This window comes from Parasteatoda tepidariorum, chromosome 8, assembly GCF_043381705.1.
Source record: "Parasteatoda tepidariorum isolate YZ-2023 chromosome 8, CAS_Ptep_4.0, whole genome shotgun sequence".
Lineage (NCBI taxonomy): Eukaryota > Metazoa > Arthropoda > Arachnida > Araneae > Theridiidae > Parasteatoda > Parasteatoda tepidariorum.
In genome coordinates, this window is record NC_092211.1 from 14,872,935 (window position 1) to 14,899,201 (window position 26,267).

The 26,267-nt window shown below is 28.8% G+C and overlaps 1 protein-coding gene and 1 long non-coding RNA gene across 9 annotated transcripts in view; one reads left to right on the top strand and one right to left on the bottom strand.

Annotated features, from left to right (window-relative positions):
- The window catches only part of LOC107450669 (homeotic protein antennapedia-like), a 327,250-nt gene that overhangs the window by 127,080 nt on the left and 173,903 nt on the right, over positions 1–26,267 (bottom strand). For all 8 annotated transcript variants that reach the window (XR_011637369.1, XM_071183845.1, XM_071183844.1 and 5 more), the window contains 1 exon segment: positions 10,129–10,962. Coding sequence is in view for 7 of the 8 variants with exons in the window: in XM_071183845.1 (XP_071039946.1) it covers positions 10,129–10,837 (709 nt within the window). In the remaining variant the exon portion in view is untranslated.
- The window catches only part of LOC107450670 (uncharacterized), a 93,823-nt gene continuing 81,703 nt past the window's right edge, over positions 14,148–26,267 (top strand). Inside the window, exon 1 of the long non-coding RNA XR_006225026.2 lies at positions 14,148–14,383. This is a non-coding gene — a long non-coding RNA (uncharacterized lncRNA). The remainder of the gene's footprint in view (positions 14,384–26,267) is intronic.

The window sequence follows — 26,267 nt, forward strand, 5'->3', positions numbered from 1 at the left end:
CCATCGTTTCTCAATTTCTACATGAAAATGTTTTTTTAATTAGTGTAAATCTAATCAGTGATGAATTCTGTCTATTTTTCTAAAATTCTGAAAACGTCAGAAAGAATAAAAGTGAAAGAAGCAGTAACACATCCGACACTTCTTTAGCTAAAATCCCGAGAGGAAAAGAAGGTAAACTAATAAAATCTTCATTTTCACGTTTGAAGTTAATATCCCTTGGCAGGCAAAGGCACAACAGGATCATTTAAAATTCGTAGCAGGATTCTCGAACGGGAAAAGAAAGCTCATTCTTAGACCACCCCTCTTCCCTCAAGGAAAAAACTCAAAGAAAACTTTTTCACCGTTGCAAAGAAAGAAAAAGGAAGAAAAAAAATAGTTTAAAGAAGACATTGGAAATTTATTCGAAAGTCTTCTGAAGAAGACTTCTATTTACATCCTTCAAAGTAAGGAAGGCCTTTTTGGCCCATGTCCAAGTCCTTAACCAAGGACTTGGAAGAGAAGAACTCGGCCGACGTGACTGCAATAAATAACGCAGCAAAAGTTTCTCATGTGAAGCAACGATGAGGAAGATATCTTAAATTAAGTCCAGATTAAAATATATCTGGATGGTGCGAGTCCTGGGAATCTGTGTCCGGCCACTGCTTATCCGGGATCGATGGTCCTGGCGTTCATCTTTTCCTTCCTAGTGTGATATGATTATATGGGTAATTCAATTAACTCCGAGTCGTCTTCTCTTATCTGGGAAAGATAAGAAAAATTTCAGACTCGGAAAGTTTCTAAATTTAATTTCTGCATACTCCAAGGAAAGATTTGGCGATATTTTTTTTGTTTCTTGATTTTTTTCTTTTTCTCATCTTTGATGTATTTGATTAAAGAAGAATTAGCTTTAAAATAGTTTTTTGTAACCTGTATCATATCGATTATTTAGAAACATTTTGTCATCGTCATAAATGATGTAAAATTTTTAAATATTAAAAGATATCCTATTATGTTTAAAAATAATGACTCTGTTTAGAGCGTCGAACTATTACATCTATTTTTATAATAAGTAAGATGCCAAATTTAAACTTTGTATTGAATTTGAACAGTTCCCTCTCCAAATAAATATGCTTCAAATTATATGTTGATTTCAAATATGACTATTTTATTTACAATAGTTGGACTAAACTTCTTAAAATCTTAATTCAGTTGATTTTACAGACAGTTTTTTAGACATTTCTGATATTTCATTAGGTTTCAAATTACTATTACAAATGTGCCTACTCAAGGTAAGACTAACTAGAAAATTACTCTCAAAATCACTTTTTTTCCCCTTCTTCATTACAAGTTTTCATTTTTCAATATTTTTAACAAGTTTTCATTACAAGGTTTCATTTTTCAATATTTTTAACAAGTTTTCATTACAAGTTTTCATTTTTCAATATTTTTAACTTTCCTTTACTCCACAAGCTGAAATAAAACTTGTTATAAAATATCGAGGGGAGATTTAAAGGATTTTTTCTAATGAAATTTACAACAATAAAATCGAGAAGAAAAGGAGGTGTCAAGTGCGAGATATGTTTATTTAATTGCAAATCAGTTCCAATATGAGTTTTCTTGTTCATTATTACGGAATGAAGTTAAATATTTATTGTAAATATTATAAAATCAAGTTCATATTAATGAGAGAGAAAATAACTACAAAATATTGATAATTGAGTTACAATTTTTTTTCAATTTTACGTGCAATATAACCAATAAACATTTTTCTGCTTCTTCGAAGAATCTATAGTTATTGAAAATTTCATTTTTTTAAGGTTATCAAAATTGCCTTAAAATACGACCGGGAAAAGGAGGGTCTACCTTTGAATATAACAAAAATAAATGCTTAAAGGTATATAATATAAGGTATATAATAAAAGTATACGACAAAGGTATATACTTTTATAAGTGCTCAAAGCCTAAACATACATTATGAATTTTTTTAAATTAATATTTTTGATTTAAATTTTTTCCTTCTCGATAAAGTGGAGTATTTTTTATAAAAATAGAACTTTCACTGAAGTAGATAAGTATAAGATGCGATGTTACGATGAAGAGTATTCCTAAATCTATGTTATATTTATAAAGGGCAAATCAACGAAACCACATTTATGAAAATAAGCAAAATAAACAAACTATTAAGAGAATTTCAACAAGCACAAAATGCGCTTATTTATAAAATACGTAAATAATTAATTTATTTTATTATTGTTATATAAATACTACGCAAAGGAAGGAATAAAATAAATAAACGTTTGGCGATAATTGATGACTTCCGTTAAAGTAAATTAAGAATGGGTGTGAACTGAGAGGGCGGAAGAAAAAAAACTATCATCGCTGCCATCTCGGTCAAATGTTAAACGCAACAAATTGATTACTTTAAAGATCATCATGAAAAATTCTATGTCAACTTTAGTTAATATTTTATCCTAAACTGTTGATAAACTATTCATAGGGAAACTCCCTTTTTGATAACCTAACGATGCGTGTCAAATATCAACACCCTCAGGTCACGTGACTCTGTTTTGTCAAAAGGTTGGCCGCAGAAATCCCAGCTGTTCTACTTTGTATTGTGCTGTTTAACCCATGACCGATGAATGGTTGAAAATTTTTAAATCTAGCCAATAGGTTGTCTTAAGGCGGAGCTTATATTATTCAAATATGAAAACACGTGCGTATGATGAAAAACTGATAATTTTCTCATAGTTGGATTTGATATGCTTTGTATTTGAACTAATAAGCAGGAAATTACAAATCTATGATTGAACAGGAAAATATAAACCTAATTTGTGTAATAGTAATTGTAATGCTAGCGTTGCAAATTTATTGTCACAGGCGTTAGGTTCTATTGTCAAATATCAGGTCACAAAATTTATATAAAACAGATTTGCATCACTTTTGTTAAGAATTCCATGAAGTTCATAAATTATTTACAGCAGCTCGTTTCATTTCTTATTTCACCTGTGAAAACTTTCTAAAAAAATATTCTATTCATTCATAATTTTATTCATTTATTTGCATATTATAATTTTTTTCTCTCCTCATTTATTAAAAATTCACAAATCTTTGGAGTCTAAAAATTTAAAAACAGAATATTACTGGAATCATTTAAAAATAAGAAAAATCGAAAATAAAAAGTTAAGAATAGAAAATGAAAAGTTCAATTATATAATAATAAAAATTACAAGGTAAAAAACTGATTGTAAATATTTTTAATCATAAAAGAATATATTTCATGTAAAATATTATGGAAACAAATGAAGAATTATAAAACTCAACTTTTGATTGACTTCCGGGAGCTTCACTTTATTAACTTTTATTATTATTAGTTCTTATCATTATTATTATTATACATTTCATGTATATTGATCTTAACGTTCATAGATAGTTAATCCCATATCATACATTCTCCTTAACTATTTTAATAATTTAAAGTTATTTGGTAATTATCTTTTATTTTACCTTTAACAACTAAATTTCATGTTAAAATTAGGTTTCAAACAATAAAATATTATGTTTTAATTCAATAATAAATTAATATTGATGATCATGGTGTTAAACAATTATATCTTCTTGCTTAAACTAGACATATCATTATAATTTCAATATTCAAAGTTCCTTTGAAAATGTGAAAATCGAAATGATCAAAACACGTCTAATATGTTTTTTTCGAAAATGAAAATTATTTTTTAATTAAGAAATCATGGATTTTTTTTAGGACCTGAATTCTTTTTCTAACACTGAATTTTTTTAGCCGACTTATTAATTTATTATTATTCAAATCAGTTATTAAAGAAATGAATCAAAATTAAGCATTTTGGTATGCTTATCCAAAAAATACGAAGTAGTATATTAACATGCAAAATGGATATTAATATGTTTATTGGGTATTATAATATTTCATCATTATTACTCAAAAGGAATATCGACTATTCATAATGATTGGTGAGACATTTTGTTACGCTTAACCAATAAATACAAAGTAGCATATCAACATGAAAAGTGAATATTAATTATTGAGTCTTATAATATTTCAGCATCATTACTCAAAAGGAATATCGATTATTCATTATGATTGATTACATATTTTTAAATATTTTTTTATTTGTCAATATTTTGGTACGATTTCTTAAAAAAATTTTAATATCCAAAAATCCGCTTTAATATATAATACGTATTAATATTTTGGTTTGGAATATTTCAATATTTTTTTAATTTGAAGCATTTTAAAATTGAATATGAGTCTTCGAAATGAGTATCAATAAAACCATCTTAAAATAGGTTCCTTGAACAGCAAAGTTTTTCGGTGGACTTTTGATATTAAAATTTCATATAACAAAAATGAAATTTTCTATTTTTATTTAAATCCAAAAATGGTTTTCAAACATACATTATTTAAAAAAAGCATAATAAAAACTATGTAGCTTATTGCAAAACATAATAATTTATAAAAAAAGTTTTTAATTTTTAAAGTATCAGTTAAGATTTAAATTGCTGAAAAGATTACCATACCACATTAGTTTTTAACATGTTAGGACCTTAAATCAGGGCATGAGTATCAATACACTTTTTAATCTGAAAAATTATTTTTAGTGTAATTACATCGAAACAAATTTTTGATAGAAGTTAAAGTTTAAACCTTGTATAATTTTTATTTATTCAACATGAAATAATTAAAAAATTATTTTAGAATTGTTATATATTTTGAGCTGAGCAAATTTAGTGAGTGTCTTGAATAAGCTCGATTTAAAAATTTATTTAAATAAGGATCTTCTAAATTTAAATTTAAAGGATACAGTGCAATATTATGCACGCTGTTCTACTATACATAAATTATAATAGTGCTATTATAACACTATCAATTAAATTATTGGTTTGAAGAAATAATTTGGAATATGACTTTAAAATTTGAATCTTGTCGACTTTATTTAATATATCATTTGTTTAAATAATTTTATTGAAATTTTTCCTTAATTTTTTTTCATCTTCTTTGTTTATTTAGATAGATTATTTATTTGCGAAGAGGGCAGCACTCTACAGTACACAACTTATTAGCACCTCCTTTTCTTCTTTGTTAAAATCTGTAGTAAATAATTTAAAAGGAAACATTATTTAAAACCTAAAACAATTTGCTGGATATGATGTCAATAAAATTTATCTATTATTTAAACTGTTGTACTCTCTTTTTAATTGTAAGGTATTTTCAATTTTTGAGTTTCTCCTTTTATTTTCCATATTTTGTGCAACTTTAATTAATGCCTATAAAAGATATGCGCTAATTCAAAATACAATCATCAAAATGTTTCATAAATCAAATAAAGGCTTTTATTCAATTAAAGAATTTAAGTTTTATTTTAGTAATTTTTAAGAAGTATCAGCATATTTTTAAAAAGAGGGCGACACTCTTCAGTACACATTTTTGTCTCAGTACCACTTACTTTTACTATCTTTAAAAGTTTTATACCTTCTCTATAAAAATTTTGAGTCATTTTGAATAATATCGCTCAAATTTGCTGCAACTTCAATAAAATACCAAGTTGAACCAGATAATGATGAACCAGATAATTGACTGCGTGATACTATGGTTACTTAAACATGGTTCAATTTAACATTTTATTAATGTTGCAGTAAATTTGAGCGGTATTATTGTTCAATGTTAAACACATTTTTCCTCAAGTGCTCTAATTTTTTTTTCTTAATCATAAGCACTACTTTAAATACGGCAGGATCTGCTAAAAAATGACGCTTACAGGTAACATAGAATATCGAGTAACAGATTTAACAGTTCTTAGTTTAAAAACTGAAATAAAGTTTCTCTCTTGAAAAATAAGAATGAAACAGCTATAATAATTATAACATTATAACATCGTATATTATATATGTAGATAGTATATTATATATGTTATATAATATTATAACAGAATATCGAGTAACAGATTTAACAGTACTTAATTTAAAAACTGAAATAAAATTATTCTCCTGAAAAATAAGAATGAAACAGCTATTATAATAATTTAACATTAACTAAGTTTTTAATTCGTGTTTTAAAAGACAAATGGTTTTCTTTGAAAGATAAAGTTTCGGGGGAAAAAAACCCATATAAGAATTTTTCTGCTAAGAATGTATTAAAATTGGTATACATATAAAATTATGAAATTTAAATTTCCATGAAAATATTTTGGTATGAAATGTAGTCTATGAATAGTTTCCCACTTTTTATTTGGAATATATTTTTACACCCACCTTCCTTTTTTGTGACAAAGAATCTCACTATTTCCTCACCTCCCCCTTGTCACACCATACTACATATACTTGCAGTCCAGAAACAGAGAACTATATTATAATTTCATGTTTTATTATAAATCTTAAACTATGTTTGTTAATGAAATTAAGAATATCTTTTCATTAAGATTTATTTTGTATTTAAATTAACACTATGTAACTAAAAAAAAAAAAAAAAACCCCGCAGTTGCATGTTTAAAGTAATATATTATTGTATTAAAGAGTTACATTTTTGCATTAAAGAACAAAATCTTTTAAGTCGAATTCCAATTAACTTTCACAATCAAATTAATATAATCTACATAAAGAAATATGAATAGTTGTTGTTTTGTAATATTTTTTTTTCTTTTAGTATTAAAATTTAATAAAATCTTATATAATTAATCTTATTATATAATTAATCTTATTATAGAATTAATTCGTATTCAAATTAACGAAATCTGTCTAAAAGAAAAATTAAAAGTTGGGTATTCACAATAATGTTTTATATTTTTTATTAAAAATTAAGAAAATCCTGTCATCTGAATTTACATTAACTATTGTATTCAAATTTAAAAAATATAACTAACGAAAAAAAAATTGCATTTTATTTAAAATAATGTTTTGTATTAAAAAGTGTCACAATCTTTTCATTGAAGTTCTAATTTCTTTTCGTATTAAAATTGGCAAAATCTAATTAAAAAAAAGTAATAGCTGTGAGTTAAAAAATGCTTTGCATTTTTGCATTAAAAATTGGTAAAATCTTTTCCAATTTTATATGCAAAACATGCGGGTATTATTTCTACTAATATACCCATATTACAACTATTATACCAATATATTAGTATTAATTTGAAATGTTTAAGAAAATTGTAAATAGTACAGCTGTTTGAATTTAGCTACTAATCATTAAAAGTTTACAAATATGCTTCCTATTCTATATTAATAAATATTAGAGAAGATATAGTCTAGGGACAATCGAAGAAAGAATTATAATTTTACTGGAAAACAAATGCAGAAAATAATGTTCTATTGATAATTTATTTATTTATTGTGTTTTATAATTTATTGCATTTTATGATTGATTATATTTTATAATATCTATTACTTATCGAAGCAAAATCATACTTATTTCTTTTGCCACTATTCAAACAATGATATTTTTTGTATTTGTATCTTTTTTGTAGATGAAAGAAACGCTTATTATTAGCATATAAATTATGCTAATAATAAGCGAACTCTTTTTTTTTCTAATAGTATGTACTAGAGGGCAGCACGGAATGTATAAAAGAAATTAAATCTTTCCCAGCGAGTAGGGAATATAACGGAAGAGGAAACAGGTTTTTGGTTTCGTCTTCATTCGCGGGGATGATTTAATATTGGATGGAAAATAATTTTGCTCGAATTTTTAGGATATTTATCTATAAATGTCATTAAATAAATAAAAAAATATCATTTTTGTAAAACAAATTTTAAAAAAATTAAAAATACAATGGTATTTAATTTATCTATCTATCTATCTATCTATCTATATATCTATATATCTATNTAAATATATATATATAATTTAAATATTCGAACTAAATATCAGGGCCAGATGTCCATAACTCTTCCCTCATTAATATTCTGAATCAAAATACCGTTTTCCTGATTCCGCCCACTGTTTAGTGAAGAATTTTCCATTCTGGACTCTATCCAAATCAAAATTAATCGAGATCCGTTTTGAATATGAAATTGAAGCTCATCACTCGAGTTCCGACTGAAAACTGTGAAAGTTGACTGATTTTGAACTAAGTTTCACAAGTTCCCTTATTTTAAAGTTATCTTGAAATTAAAATTTGATTTTTTATGGGATAGGTAACTTAGTAACCACTTTTTTTCTTAATGGAATGTTGAGAAAAAAGAAGCATTTCGACATTCTTCTCTTTGTTTTTAAATAAGGTTCAGATGCAGCAAAAGTTGCTCGTGATATTAGTGTTGTATATGGAGATGATGCCATAGCCGAAAAGACGACTTATGAGGGGTTTGTCAATCGAAACATTCGGCCAAAAAATGCACCTCTCTCTGACCATCTCGTTGAGTTCGATGAAGAGTGATTAGACCAACATTTGAACGGAAATTCGCACCAAGTGAGAAAGGAAATAGAATTGGTAAGGAAAATGAAATGCTTCCAATCATTAAACTTATAAGAAGAAGAAAAAATCAAGAAGCGGTGAAAGCTTAGTTGAAAACCTTCTGTTTTATAATTAATTCAAAAACTCTATTTAATCGCCGCATATCAGAATCTAGAAAAAATTGTAATGACTACTCATGTAATCCTTATCATAACCAGGATCGTATGAAGTGACCCTTTTGATATGACCATTAAAGGAGGGTAGTGTTTCAGACGTGCGCGCGATATAATCACACTTTTCACCTTTCCCCCAAATATGAATTCTTCCTCTTCAATTTTACAAAGTAGTTTTGTTAAAATTTTTAATATAAGAAGATTAAAAATGCATTGCATAATCATACTTTACATGATATTTGAGTGACTTTTTTTAATAAGCAACAATTCTGAATACCTGTTCTGGAAACAATTCTGAATACCTGTTTGATATAAAAATATTACTTTTGGAAAAAGCGCGGCTTATTCAATTATTGCACCTGACTAAACCGTTAAATCAATCGCCCCACATTGATATATTTTGGATATAGATTTGCATCTATTTTTTACATTTATTATTTCATCATTTAGATGAGATTTAAACACATTAGTCTTCTATACGACAAAGAAACCATGCGCAGAAAAGATAACCACGTGTAAAAAGTGAAAATTTTGGTGTCAAGAAGAACAAATAAATTTTAATTTTGCTTTTTGTCATCATTTTTTTTAAAAAACTTCTTTTTTTTTATATACTTCTATTTTATAAATACTAAAAAAAAGTAAGCCATTAAAATTAAAAAAGAAAATAAAAAAGGAATTAGGAGATTTTTTTCATCATATTCAAGAGAAAATTGATCAAAGGGATTTTCGACAATTGCTTTAGGTTTTTTATTTATTTATTTTTTATTTATAATGGATACAAAGTTTAACTTTCAAAATTTAGATGAATATACGAGATGAAGCCCGCTATAATGATTAAATATAAAAAGAAATGTAATTAAAAGAAATTTCAGCGTAACTTTTTCTTCTAGATTTTACAATCTACCTCTTCTTTGCCCTGAGAACATAAAATTTGCTCTATAGTCTTGCATGGAGTTTTGCTTCAAGATATCATAAATTTGAGCAAAATTCATCAAGATATGATAACAGAACAATCCTTGGCTGTCAAGTATCGTCGTTATGTGGCTGACTTTGACTTGGTGATGATTTTCTGCCTATAACGTGCAAAGCAACGCCCGAAAAAACAACACGTTTGTTTATTGTGTACGTGTGACGTAGAAAAGTTAACTGTTAACCGAACTTATAAGCAGAACACAAACATTGAGTTACCTGGCAGTGTCTATTTAATTCTAATACCGAACTAGATGATAACCCTATGTCCAATCAAGTTGTTGAAATTGGCAAGAATTTCTATGATTAAATCTTTCACAATTCCACCCATGCTACTTCTGTACCTTAATTCTGTAAAGATGCAGGAACGTTTAAGTACTGATTAGCAAAACTAAAGAAACTCAGTTTACATTGAAACTAAAGTGCGGAAAGTAACAGTTTTCTGGCCCTAAATTGCGGAAACATTTCAACGCTTGCCTAATTTAGGGCCAGGAACGAACGAAACGAATATTACGAAACAAGCTATTAACTTGTAAAATTATTTAACCAATACAAGATATTTGAAAGATCTTAAAAGACAATTTACTCACCAAACTGACTCCGCATCCATGGATACAAAGGACTAGGTCCACCACTAGCTGGTTGAACTTGGTTGACGTTCTGTGGATTGGGAGGCTGTTGTTGTACGTGATTCGGTGGGTACATTTGTTGCGGGGAATGTACAGGACTTTGACAGTGTTGCGGATGCATATTGTTGGCAGCACAATCCGGATTCACAGGCCGATGTACTCCGTTGGGATCCTGCATCATTACCTGCTGATTCGGTTGCTGTTGAAGTTTGCAACTGGAAAACTGCTGTGGTACCATACTTTGGGCTTCCGTCGGGGAACCCCTACAGTTCTGTTGTACACCATCCTGTGGTACATAGGCGTTAGGATGTGTTAAAGGTGTGTGTTGTGGTGTCTGATGTGCCGGTTGGGGCATGTTGCCCTGAGATTGACTGCACTGGGTGTAATAGTGTCCTGGTGGGCTTTGGGAATCGTCGGAATGTGCTGTGATAGGTCGTATTTCCAGTCTGTCGTAAGGTGGAAACCGGGGGTAAGTCGCCCCTTGTACTGGCGAAGAAGCGTACTGAGGCTGCATGTACTGACGTTGGTCACACGAGTCCCCATTCTGAATTGATGGCGGATTATAATGTTGTTGTTGGTCATTTCCACCATTGCGGATGTCTGTAAGGTATGGTCCAGGAGCGTTGTAGTAAGATGTCATGCTACAATGTGATGAGTCTTCGAGTTTCATTAAAACTTAAGTTATGATTAATACTGGTACAATACTTTTGGATTTTTTGCACTTCACAGAATTTGAGGTCACATCACAGAGAGAACACGTTTGAACACTGACTAGAAGCTTGCGTGGTTTTGCATCTGCAAGATAAAAGGATAGAAAACTTAAATATAACAAAGAGTGGTTTTAAGAAATTGAAGTGCTTGAGGAAATATTATAGTAAGCTATTTTTCGTATCAAACTGTTTCACTTAATATCTCCAGATAGTTATTTTACCACCGCTAGATGGCAGTACGACTACTAGACAACTTCTTTTTCACTAGATGAACACATTACCTTTACAGAAGTGGAACACATTATCTTTACAGAAATGGAACACATTACCTTTGCAGAAATGCTGGAGTTTCAAACCAAAAGCATTGTCCTGAACAATTATACAGCTCCGAACTATATTATTTTGTTGGGCATACATATTCTCATGCAGTTTCTTGCATGAGAATAAGATATTTGAATTTCTTCTAAAGCTTATAACTTAGATTGTGGCTTTTGTGTGCTTAAATAAATGTATTTTTACGCAATTTGGTACTAAGATTTTTATTATAGCTCTAATTTAAAATGCTTATTTCGATAAAAAAAATTAAACATTAATTAATTCTCATGTGACATGCATCTAAATTTGACTTTAGGTAATTGACACTATGACACTTGAAAATCATTTACTATTCTTAACAATTAGATTACAGAGATAGAAAAAAGTATCTCATGGTGGCATGATTCCTCAAAAAATAATACACGGATTTAACTGAATTTTTTTCAAATCACACACTTCTTCTAGTTAAAATTTTTGGTTTAAAAAAAATTAAAAAAAGTAATTCAATTCCAATGGGCACTAAAAAATATTCTTAAGAAAAACGTGTTAGTGCTTTTAAAATATAATTTTTTTAAATGGATTTGTTATTATTGAAACTTTTTTCTTCCAATGCCCACCTGGGGAATGACATTTCGTCAATACAGGCATCTGAAGGGCAGATTTGTTGACCACTCTTTCAGTCAGGGGGCGCCATATTTGGTGGGCCAACGTTGCTCCAGTAGGGACAGATAGAACAGAGAATGAAAGAACATCCATGCCTTGTTCGATTCCAGTACCTTTCTGATGCAAAGTCAGTTCCCTGACCCCTGCACAGATAGGTTATTATTGAAATTCATATGACTATATATCTAAAACCTAATTAACGAGCAACTGGTAATACCAGAAACAATTTTGTTTTCTAATTTCTTTAACTTGTTCAAACACTAAGTTATGAACTTCAAAATATATTTCAAATTTAAAAATAAATGTCATTTAAATTGTTTTTTTTTTACACATGATTTAAATTCGAATGTTTTATTATATCTTTTTTATTTTTGCAGTGACAACTATTTCATTGTGGATCCTTCCAAGACGGATTTAATATCAATTTTAAAACAGGATTATCAGCAGAAATTTAAAGGAACCTTATATGGCTAAGAGTGTTGTATAATCTAGTTAAATTATATGTGTCTATATGTTCTGGAATAGGCAATTTTGTAAAATTATTTAATAACTGAAAAAATAAATCATTGTTATGTCCATTTTAGAGTTAAAATAAAAGAATTAAAAGTTGAATTTTTCTCTTTTTTTTTAATCATTTTATGGATGAAGATTTCACAAAGAAGAACTCTGTGGTATTCAATTTTAATTTTACCACGATAACTACTCTTCATCGAAAATTTTATCAAATTCCTTCCTCTAAAATGGAAGGAAATTGAATTTTTTGACTTTCCCCGTTGATATCAAAGTCTTCCTCGTGGTTGCTTAGCAAAGGACTTTTACATTTTAAAGGATAAGGAACATGTAATGGTCGCATTTGGACATAAAAGGGTTTAATGACGTTCTGCAATGTCTTTTTAATTCATCATAAAGCTGATTTTTGCTATTTCATTTAAAATATAGTTAATTAAATTTTTAAAGTATTATTAGATATATTTCAAATTTTTCCGATTTAAAATTTGTTATAATGTGTTAGCCACTATGATCCGGTAATAGAATTCGTTTCCTTTGCAGGATTCATTCTAACTATTTCCTCCGAATCTTTGATTATTTGTCTGACTAGTAATTTTCTTAATTTTACTGAATCTAATTCTGTTTTTAATATTATTGTTCTAATATTGTTTTGACTTCAGTTTTTAATTCTTTTTGATACTTGCATTAATGCAATATCCATATTTACATTTAAATTTATTTTAAACAATAGCAATAGGAATAGGATAAAAAAAAATCGTACTGTTACAAAAAGGAATATGCTAGCGAACTCGGAGAACCATTCTCAAAAAACTGTAATGATCAAGGTTACCAGATAAGGTGCTTTATAAGGTTACCGGAATTTTCATTAGATAGCAGCAAAATAAATAGAAACATTTTATTACCTACATGTAAACCACAGAGTTCCCCTCCCCCTAAAAAAAAACTATCTTTTGGACAATTTGAAAGCGTGGCATATCATTTAATTCGCCTAAGCCCTTCAATTAAGCCTTATATTTTCATTTAACTTAAAAACCAAAAAACGCAGCTAGTTTTTGAAGTATTTTTCTTAATGCAGAAAAAGTATTACGCATCGATGGTTTTTCATTCTTTTCTTTTTTTAATTACAAGGAAAGATAAATTTTAATGTTAAAATATAAAATTTTGTGTAATTAGTACTATAATACGCATAGAGTTTGTATTTTGAATAGTTAAATCAATTTCAATGTTCCTTAAAATTCAAATCCCGGGAGCTATGTCGTTTTACTTCTTGATGTTCTTTTTCAGTTATTACTAAGTGTAAAATAGATGTTTTATCTATTTTATAATTCAATTAAAATTAAATACCTACCTCAATTAAATGCCTTTATTTAAACCCTTATTAACGTTAGACATGAAAACTAATCTATTACAATAAATTTTAATATGACATCAAGCTTTAACCAAATGAATTGTTATAGGGTATAAATAAACTGTGATCTGAAAATAGCTTTTTAAAAATAAAGTTAGACGATTGTTCTCTACTTCTGTGTTGGCTAATTATCGACTAGACAAATTTCAGTGAAATGTAAAAGAAGAACAGGTTGTTCCCTCCAAGTATCTGGAAAATTAGACACGGACTGTCGCAAAGGACTGGTTTACACCCTTCGGATAAATTTGTCCTTGTTTGGATGTTAGAACCCTCTTGACCCGCGGCTATTTCCGCATTTCGTAAACCGCAAAGTTAGCTAATCACCCGCTTATGGGGCTGTACAGAAGAAAGGCACCACAATTTGACCCCCCCTTCTCGTGATGATTTTGCACGGACACTGAAAAAGTTCTGAGAAAATTCAGTGCTTCTTGAATCTTGACCATTTGAAAACGTTTTTATTTATGGTCTAGTCAGCAGTCGAGAATGGTTGTATTTATTTTATGTGAGTGTTCTTAGCAAAATCTCGGATATTTATGACTATCGGATATTTTATTGGATATTTATTACTATTTTATCTCATAAAGGATATTAGAATAGCTACTGTTAAAAGGTAAGTGATACTTTGGTATATTTTTTATTGTTTTTGTGACTGGGTAGCGGCAGTGATTCTTTGGAAAAGAATGTCAAAGTACTCTGTGGGGATATAATCGAATTGACTTTGATTCATTTGATTTATTTTTTGATGAAATTGAATTATTCTTCCAGGAGAAAGTGCATTCACTTTTCTTATGAGAGGATGTGTAACCCCTTGTTCTCACTCTAAAGACTTTAATTTTTGTATAAAAAATTTGTAATCATGGTTGTTTTATAGCAGTTTTTCGGCCTGGCCATTTAAATATTTACTTGAGCATATTTGTGGTAATTTTGAACTCCTTTTTCTTCGTAAGAAAATCACAAATTCCCTCCCATACTTGCATAAGAAATTCACGACATCCCCTTTGTTTTTGCTTTAATCTGATGTTAATTGCAGCATTCAAACTTTAGATTTAAATTCAAATAAAAGATGCAATTTTACACAAAACAATATGTTATGAAATGTTACGTTTTAATTCATTTTGTCAAATTTTGAGGAGAATGATTTTTGTGTCTTCCTTTTGAGTTCAAAACTCTTGACCTTTAAAATCTGTATGGAAAAAAAAATTTCCAAAATTTTTCTTTCCTCGAATTTATTTTTATTCCAAATTTCAATTTTCTTTCTACATATGATATTTGTGATTAAATTTCTTACTATTCCTTTGAAAATGTTGGAAACAAAAGGATTTTAATGTCTTATGTAAGCAAAGCTCATAACCCTCCTTCCCCTTCATTTTATTTTATAACCGTTATAGAACAGCAGACCCCATTTAGGGTGTACGGCTACTAATGTTCAACTCCGTGGCCTTGTAATTTTGAATTCAATCCAGAAGACAAGTTAACTCCTGGATCAATTATTGGGAGAAATGTGCCTTCATGGAGGACTTTTAGAAGGAACAAACCTGCATTTGCGTTACACGGAGAGGAAAACTACGAAAACCTCCCACAGTTAGTCTGACAGCAAGGGGACCCTAACCCATGATCCGTCTATCACTGAAAATATTTTACGTCAGCACTGTGGTCGATGCGAGCTTGTGCGGAATTCGAATAGACCAGCTATCGCTGGGATCGAATCTGGTTCACCACATAGGGAGGTGAGGGATCTATCTCCTGATCCACCACGTCTCTTTATTCCCTTTTATAGAAATAATAAAATCCCTCATCGCCGTCAGGTGCTTACATAATATTTGAATGGCCCTTTTTTTTCCATATTCAAGAGCCGAACTCATTTGATAAGTTTTTGGAATTCTCATAGGACGTCACTTACTGGGTGAAATTTTCAATCGAAAGACATCATTTACTGGAGAAGCTTTTTTAAATTAATAGTTTTTTTGCAAGTTTTCAGTAAATATCTTTGGTAAGGTTTCAGAAAATATCATACCGTAGCCATGAAAAAGTTAAATTTTAAAAGTAAAAAGTGCAAAGCAGACAAAATTGGTTTTGATTCTAAACCTTTCAGTCTCCGCATTGTAAAAGAAAAAAATAAAAACAATCACAGTCCTATGATTGTGTAAGGAAGCCTGTAACTGTAACTTGAAAGAAACCGTAAACAGATGTTGAGAAACAAAAAAACTGCCCGCTTCGAACGGTGTTTGTACCAAATAGGCATTGATCATTGCTACTGCAATATGGTTGTGCTCAAAATTGAAGAGGATAAAATCATTTTCTCTAGTTGTTGTTGCCGTCTTAGGCCATTATGGCAACGGGTGCGATTGCTCTTGTTCTCCAGTGGCGCCATCTATGGCCAAGTTCAATACGTCTGCCACATCAATACATCACACCCATTTATAGGTCATGCCCATTCATCCATAAATTCTTTAATCCGTATTCATTCATTTGTAATTTTGACTTGAACCAGAGAACGATGAATCTCCAAAATTTGTTATGGGAACCTGGAGGACTTTGTGACCGGCAAATTTAACGTGCACCAGTCACCATTTACGACATGGAGAGTTTTTGGCCGGCTGGATTCGAACTCTCGTTCTGACGAATATGAGTTCAGCCCAATTTCTCTAGTATTAGGTGATATTACAGAAAAATAAATAAATAAGACAAATAAAATAATTGAATGTTACTCTACAGTCTACACTTAAATTGTCTTGTTTATAGTCTAAAATTTTGTTTTTAATTATCTCTGAATTTTCAGTTCATATAAAATATCGATGAGAAAACTAAGGAACTTTGAGTAAGACAAGATATTTTTATTTTAAAAATGAAAACATCAGAAATATTTAAAATATCTGTTGTTTTTGGAAAAGTAATTTAATACTTAACGTTTTTTTGGCTTCAAATTTGTTAAAAAAATTTGATTTTTCAGGTAGTTTTAATTGAAAAAAATAATGTTTGAATTATTGTTATTTATTTGTTTATTATTTTTTTTAAAGTTATTTATTTAACTTGAATTGCTCGCGTTTTTATGTTGACTCGAAAGCGCGGGTGCCAGGGTTTGGAAGCTTGATGCAATCTTTCCTAAACCACGAAGGGATCCCCTCAATGGGAGGCGATTGCTCTAAACCCTGAGCCACAGCTCCCTCAGAAGAATTAATTATCATTTTATAACCCTATAGAGTCTATCATTCATCAAAATTCTGATAGCTTTTTGACTAGCTGGGATATTCAAATTTTAACTGGAGCTCTTTGCTGAATGGCACTACAAGCGTCAATCGTTTTCTGACCGTTACAAGCAGAATTTATCATTATTTTATCACCCAGTAGAATTTATTCTCAGTCAAAATTCTGACCACTTTCGGCTAGCTAGGAAAAAAAACTATTCCACTGGAATGGAGATTCTGATCGATAGGAAAAAGTCGTAAGAGATTTTGTCACACGATATTTTTTTCTTTTTCGAGTTTCATCCAAAATATTATCTTCACGTGAATTTCTCTCTAACGATATCCCGCCAAATTACGTCTAAATAATGATTCTAAACTCATATGCAATAAGTTGTAAATATTTCACATTAGTAATATAATATTTCATTATATTCATCTAATAATATTTCATTATTAGATAAACTAATCTGTAAAATTAATTTTATTTCCTAATTTGTAAATCTCTTCTAGTTTTATCTAAAGAAAATGTTTGTTTTTTTCAAACTTCTTATAATATTGATCATTATTTCATTTTGATAAAAAAAAAATTTAAATTTATAAATACCGCTTTATAAACAATTCATTTACTTTATAAGCAATTCATTTACTTAAACAATTCATTAAATATATAAACATAAACAATTTAAATAAACTAGTCTATGTTTGAAAAATTAAGAGGTGACAGGCATTCAAAATAAACACTTCTCATAGCTCAACCAATCAGCGTGACGTCGATAAATAAATGGCGAGATTTAGGAAAGAGAAGGGGAAAAAAAAGCAGGTCGTAGGGAAAAGTGGTAGGGATTTTGTGTAGAATGAGGGATGTGAGAAGAGCGTGCCTACGACATGAGGAGGCCATTTCGCAAATTTACGATCAATTATAAGTGTCTGGGTGTTTCATGCGGGCAGTCAAAACAGACGTCTTTTTTCCTCGTAAAGAAGATTTAAACAGTCGATAACAATTCCTTGTCCTCTTGAGAGGATCACTTAGTAAATAAAGTTGTTTTCGGTGTAACCAGGTAATAGAACGACCAGGAATTTCGTTTAGTAGCCAACTTAAAAGTATTCGAATACCCTCGAATAGGATATTGAATGGGTGATACTGATTCGAATTACCATTTTAAAAATGATTTGGATCAATTGAATTTAATCAATGAAATCCAATCTATTGATTTTAATCTATGAATTCAAATATATTGATTTTAAATTTATGATTAATTTATTATATTTATGATTAAATTTATGATTAATCTAAGAATTCAATTTGAGAGATTTTGAATCCATGAAATTATGTAGATTGATTTTTATTAATCTATGATTTGTTTAATTGAATTTAATCAATGAAACCCAATCTATTGCTTTTAATCTATGAATTCAAATATATTGATTTTAAATTTATGATTAATTTAAATGATTTTGATCGATGAATTCATTTGATCTGATTGATTTTAATCCAAGAATTCAATTTGAGAGATGAAATTATGTAGATTGATATTTATTAATCTATGATTTGTTTAATTGATTTTAATCCATGAATTCCAATCTATCGAATTCAATTCAGAAATTAACACATTTTAATCATAAATTCTATGGTTTAAAAATAAATTTGTTTATTCCTTTTTTGCACTGATTTGAATGAGTAATTCTGTTCAATTATTGGAATAAACTGATGACTATCAGTTTATAATTCCTTTCGTTTAAATTGGTTATATGATTTTGTTGATTATAAATAATTAATTTCAATCGTTTGGTTGAATCGCTTGAATTTAATACCGTGATTAAAATAAATCCAATTTGATTGTTTCAAAACAGAGCGTTCGCTTCCCAATGAGGTGACCCAGGTTCGTGACACGAATTCTGCTCCTGACTTAAACCAGATCATTAAAACGGATCATGGGTTAGAATCCCCTTTCTGTCAAGCTAATCCTAAAAGGTTTTCGTGGTTTTTTTCTTCACGTAATGCAAAGTTCCATCAAAACAGAATAAGAAGTCTACGGACGGTGATCCACTTGGGGTTGAGCATTGATATTCATATATTCAGAATTGAGTAGGTTCAACGTCGGTTAAAAATAAAATAAAATTGTATTTTTTTTTATTTTGATTTAAATCTGGGATGATATTTAAATGATTTGAATCAGTGTTAATCATAATAATTTTTTTTATTTATTTCAAAGTTAATTAAGTGATAAGAATAATACCTTTTGTTGTAGTTGTTGTTAATTTACGTCGCTCTAGAGCTGCACGATGGGCTATTGGTGACGGTCTGGGAAACATCCCTGAGGATGATGCGAAGACATGCCATCACAATTTTGATCTTCTGCAGAAGGGATGGCACCTTCGCTTCGGTAGCCCGACGACCTGCACGCGAAGACGAGCACTTCACGGTAGAAGAGTTTAACGAGGACCAATACCGCAAACCCTCGGTCCCTACGTAGGCTGTTCCAAGTGGTCACCCACCCACACACTGACCGCAGTCAGTGGTGCTTGACTTCGGTGATCTGTTGGGAACCATGTCTTAACGATCAGTCCACTGCGGGACAAGAATAATACCTATTTAATTTATTCATACACTGATTATAATAATTTCACGCAACTGATTATAATCATTTAATTTAACTGATTTTAATTATTTCATTCAAAAGATCATAATCTTTTAATTCAAATACAAATACAATCCTTCTATTTTGGTCACGAGTGTGTAAGTTGTTAATTCTACTCAATGGTACCAAATTCAAACAGCATCTGCTTAATATTTTGATACTAATTTTTAATCTGTCAGATTTAATTTATTACATGGTATCAACTGATTTGAATCAGCAATTTCAATGATCACTTGTTATCGGCTTGTCCCTTCTTATGTAATTACCCCTTTCATTTTATGTTGATATGTAAAGGAAAATATTTTGTTAATGGTTGAAAACTATTTAATTATTTCTAGAATTCCACAATTTAATGGACCGATTAAGGGTAGATGCAATCAATATCCTGTTGAACTGTAGAATCTAATCTAATTATTTGATGATATTTAACTATACACTACTCATAATTATTTGTGTTTGTTGTGTATTTGATACACAGTTTATCGATTTCTACCATTATATCACATTTTTAAAATAATAAACTTGTTTATAGTTCTATGCTATTTCATAATATAATATCAGAATACGTTACGTTACAGCGTATAACAGCAACATAGCCTATCTATAATGCATCATCATATTTAAAATGCTGGACTATGCTATACCATACATCACATTTATTATTATATCCATAATATATAGTTGGTTCTATCTCATCACTACTATGGAGTGCTGTCTTTTAGGCTATTTTTTATTATTTACTTCTTTGGAGTTATCATCTTTTCATTCTTATAAATTATCATTATATTAATTTTATCATATTGTACAAGATTTAAAAAAAAATCATAACGTCTATTTAACTATCGACTTAACATCTAAATTCAAGCTACATCATAATATATTATAATTCATATTACTCCGACTGAATATTATCATAATAAATGGTTTGTACCTGTTTGTACTTAACTTGTTTCCCCATATAATATTGAACAACTGATTTTTAGCCCTCTAATCGATATTGTTAGGGGTATTGGTATATAGTTATTAATATAAGAAACATTTGAAGTTGAATGTGGAGGTGTATATTTACCACTGATATAGTTTTAATATTTATAGGCGTCAATTTGAATAGGGGTTATTTCAGTGTTCATAACAATTTATGACTATTAATTTCAATAGCTATAAAAAAGCATAAGTTGATATTAGCAGAATGTACTGTAAGTTAATAATTAATAAATGAAAATGTAGAATTTTTTTTCTGCAGTAGTTGATAACACATAATTATGTTAAATAAGAGCAAATTTAAATGAATACAAAATTTAATTAAAATTAATGAGAATAAGAAAGTATTAAAATAGCTAAATTCACTAAAAGTACATCTATGATCATAGTTAACGATGTTGTTTAGAATGTGAGGTTTCAGTGAATAATACATTTTAGAGTATCAATAACTACTAATTTTATGCAAGTACATCGGTTCTTAGATAACAATAAGAGAAGCGGATTTATTAATATGTATTTTTCAATTTCATTCATTATAAAAATAAAATGTGCTCTAGAAAAAATGTAGATTTTGCATTATTCTTGAAGAACAAAATATAATAACTATGAAATCAATGTCATGAACTAGAATCATTGATAAAGATATCATTTGGTAGAAGAGATTTCGATGAATGATATCTTTGGTTTTCATTCACTGATGTAGAGCGAAGTACAATAACTATAATACTAAATAAAAGTAGTACTACATAGCTTTACAGTTAACGNTTGTTTAATTGATATTGAATGGGTGATACTGATTCGAATTACCGGTTTAAAAATGATTTGGATCAATTGAATTTAATCAATGAAATCCAATACATTGTTTTTAATCTATGAATTCAAATATATTGATTTTAAATGTATGATTAATTTAAATGATTTTGATCGATGAATTCATTTCTATAGATTTTAATCCAAGAATTCAATTTGAGAGATGAAATGAATGAAATTATGTAGATTGATTTTTATTAATATATGATTTGTTTAATTGATATTGAATGGGTGATACTGATTCGAATTACCGGTTTAAAAATGATTTGGATCAATTGAATTTAATCAATGAAATCCAATACATTGTTTTTAATCTATGAATTCAAATATATTGATTTTAAATGTATGATTAATTTAAATGATTTTGATCGATGAATTCATTTCTATAGATTTTAATCCAAGAATTCAATTTGAGAGATGAAATGAATGAAATTATGTAGATTGATTTTTATTAATCTATGATTTGTTTAATTGATTTTAATCCATGAATTCCAATCTATCAAATTTAATTCAGAAATCAACACATTTTAATCGTAAATTCATTGGTTTAAAAATAAATCTGTTTATTCCTTTTTTGCACTGATTTGAATCAGTAATTCTGTTTAATTGTTGGAATAAACTGATGACTATCAGTTGATATAACTCCTTTCGTTTAAATTGGTTATATGATTTTGTTGATTATAAATAATTAATTTTAATCGTTTGGATTGAATCGCTTGATTTTAATACGGTGATTAAAATAAATCCAATTTGGTTGTTTCGAAACAGAGCGTTCGCTTCCCAATGAGGTGACCCAGGTTCGTGACAAGAATTCTGCTCCTGGCTTAAACCAGCCACGGTACTAGCTTAAAATATCCTCAGCGGTAGACGAATCAAGGGTTAGAATCCCCTTGCTGTCAAGCTAATCCTAAAATGTTTTCGTGGTTTTATTCTCCATGGAACGTAAATGCAGGTTAGTTCCATCAAAACAGAATTAGAAGTCTACGGACGGTGATCTACTTGGAATTGAACACTGATATTCATCTATTCAGAATTGAGTAGGTTCAGCGCCGGTTAAAAAATAATATAAAATTTTATTGTTTTTTATTTTGATTTAAATCTGGGATGATATTTAAATGATTTGAATCAGTGTTAATCATAATAATTTTTTTTAATTTCAAATTTAATTAACTTATAACAGTAACACCTGTTTGATTTATTCATGCACTGATTATAATAATTATATTCAACTGATTATAATCATTTCATTTAACTGATTTTAATTATTTCATTCAAAAGATTATAATCTTTTGATTCAAATACAATCCTTCTATTTTGGTCACGAGTGCATAAGTTGTTAATTTTACTCAATGGTACCTATTGTTTCATTCAAACAGCATCTGCTTAGTATTTTGATACTAATTTTTAATCTGCAGATTTAATTTATTACATGTTATCAACTGATTTGAATCAGTAATTTCAATGATCACTTATCATACCCTTTCTTATGTAATTGACCTCTTTCATTTTATGTTGATATGTAAACGAAAATATTTTGTTAATGGTTGAAAACTATTTAATTACCTCTAGAATTTCACAATTTAATGAATTTTATAATTTAAAAGACGATTAAGGGTAGAAGTAATCAATATCCTGTTGAACTGTAGAATCTAATCAAATTATTTGATGACATTTAACTGTACACTACTCATAATTATTTGTTTGTTGCGTATTTGATGCACAGTTTATCGATTTTTGCCATTATATCACATTTTTAAAATAATAAACTTGTTTATACTTCTATGCTATTTCATACTATAATATGAGAATACGTTACGTTACAGCGAATAACAGCAACATAGCCTATCTATAATGCATCATCATATTTATAATGATGTACTATGCTATACCATACATCATATTTATTATTATATCCATAATATATAGTTGGTTCTATCTCATCATTATTATGGATTGCTGTCTTTTAGGCTATTTTTTACTATTTATTTCGTCGCAGTTATCATCTTTTCATTCTTATAAACTATCATTATATTAATTTTATCATATTGTACAAGATTTTAAAAAAATCATACCGTCTATTTAACTATCGACTTAACATCTAAATTCAAGTTACATCATAATATATTATAATTCATATTACATCGACTGAATATTATCATAATAAATGGTTTGTACCTGCTTGCACTTAACTTGTTTCCGCATATAATATTGAACAAATGATTTTTAGCCCTCTAATCGATATTGTTAGGGGTATTGGTATATAGTTATTAATACAAGAAACCTTTGAAGTTGAATGTGGAGGTGTGTGTTTACCACTGATATAGTTTTAATATTTATAGGCGTCAATTTGAATAGGGGTTATTTCAGTGTTCATAACAATTTTTGACTATTAATTTCAATAGTTATAAAAAGGCATAAGTTGATATTAGCAGAATGCACTGTAAGTTAATAATTAATAAATGAAAATGTAGAATTTTTTTATTCTGCAATAGTTGATAACACATAATTATGTTAAATAAGAGAAATTTAAATGAATATGAAATTTAAGTAAAATTAATGAGAAGAAAAAAGTATAATAATAGCTAAATTCACTAAAAGTACATCCATGATCATTGTTAACGATGTTGTTTAGAATGTGAGGTTTCAGTGAATAATACATTTTAGAGTATCAATAACTACTAATTTTATGCAAGTACATCGGTTCTTAGATAACAATAAGAGAAGCGGATTTATTAATATGTATTTTTCAATTTCATTCATTATAAAAATAAAATGTGCTCTAGAAAAAATGTAGATTTTACATTATTCTTGAAGAACAAAATATAATAACTATGAAATCAATGTCATGAATTAGAATCATTGATAAAGATATCATTTGGTAGAAGAGATTTCGATGAATGATATCTTTGGTTTTCATTCACTGATGTAGAGCGAAGTACAATAACTATAATACTAAATAAAAGTAGTACTACATAGCTTTACAGTTAACGATATCATTAAGAAGAGAGGTGTCTATGAATGAAATTTTTTTACTTAATTCACTTAAAAAAATTTATAGTAACCACGAAACTAAAAGAAAAAGTTTACACTGACATTTAGAAAAGGGTGCTTAGGATATCAATAACATAGATTCGATAACAACGATAACATTAGGAGAAGAGGTTTTGATAACTGAAATTCAAAATCTAATATTGTAGAATAGATACTGTCTCTAAAATTATCAAAAACTGTTAACTCATAACGATAAGTTTAATCATTATATTATCTAGAAAACTGATTAAAAATTTTACTACAAGTTATTTTATTATATATTTAAATTGGCACGACAATAAACATATTACTGACGTTAAAAATTCAATATTTAAAAAAGAAAGTTATATCTTACAGCTAAATACAGAAACAAATGTTCAATTGAAAGCTGCCTTACCCAACCGAAAACCTGTGTTGACAACATAATACCGCTGCTTACACAATAAAGAACACGTAATACTCCATTCTTTTTCCTCTCTGAATTTATCCACGACTAATTCTAATTGGCTCATAATGACCAGGTGTACACAGACATCCAACAGAGACAGGCCTTTCACAAACTAACGCAATTTGATATGAATTGCGCTTCAGGCAAACACAAAAAAATAATAATTTCAGACTTGAACACCCCACGGGGTGTTCAAATACTAAGGATGGTTTCGTAATTGAGTTTCTAAAATATTCCCCGACAGAGGACCCCTTGGTCCAGACAAGATTTCAACTCTTGACGGATGACTTTTACACCAACAGCTCATTTTTCGCTGTCACAAACCCCTGACTTTTTCACCAGGATTAAGTTTCCAGTTTGCCGACATCTGTTTCTGCAAATGCCTTTCATTGGATTGGAGGAGGTGGAATGTGAATAAATTTAAGACATATATTCTTTTTCTCTTTATTATTCTTTAATAATAATGTTAGCTACGGGGAAGGAATTTTGTGAAATCTGATCAAAATCATAAGATTAAATAATGTGACTAAAGAATTAACTAAACAACATATATTCGATTTAATTTGAATTAATAAAGGTTATCCATTAAATCACGATATGATTGTCTGTCTGGTAAAGCCAGATTACTGTTTAAGGTAAAAAGAGTGAAAGAAAAAAGAAAGAAAACTCGTAGTATTTTAAGACAAAAGCGAAAATTTGAAGGTGTGGTATTTTAAGACAAGATAAATGTACCACCTTAGAAGAGTTGCTCCGTTATTTAGGTATATTGTTGGATTGTTATAGTTAGAGAATTGCTGTTACAGGAGAATTAGATATTTACTGCTAGAGAGTTGCTGTAAGTGAATTGTAACTGACAGTTTTTCTTAGAGTAGAGTATTAGAGAAAGAGAGAAGCTCTTAGAGTACAGTTAGAAAATTAATGTTAAAGTAGAGTGATGGAAAGCTACTATTGAGAGTAGAGCTATACTGTAAAAAATTCTGGATAAAATTACAGTTAAAAGTCTTGCAAGTTGGGTGCAGCATCCGTAAAATCCATTTCACCATAAAATTGTATGCCGGAATTTTTACACAGTAATATTTATTTAATTAGTGTGTCAGTTTCTTTTTATAACGAATATTAGTGCAAAATTTATATTATATAAGATATTTTTTTGTTCCGTAAAATTTTACGGTAAAAATAGTCGTCACGGAACGAAAATAGGCTCACTGAGGGCTGAATTCTTTACATTTTAGAGAGTTACTGTTATAATAGTGTATTAGTCAATTATTGTTTGACTAGTTCTTGCAGTAATTTCATGCAGTTCGAATTTTTTCCATTGTTGTTTACATCATAAAATGTCTGCAAAACAATGCTAAACATTTCCTCTGAAAATAGATTAAGGTTTTTTACGAAAAAATAAAT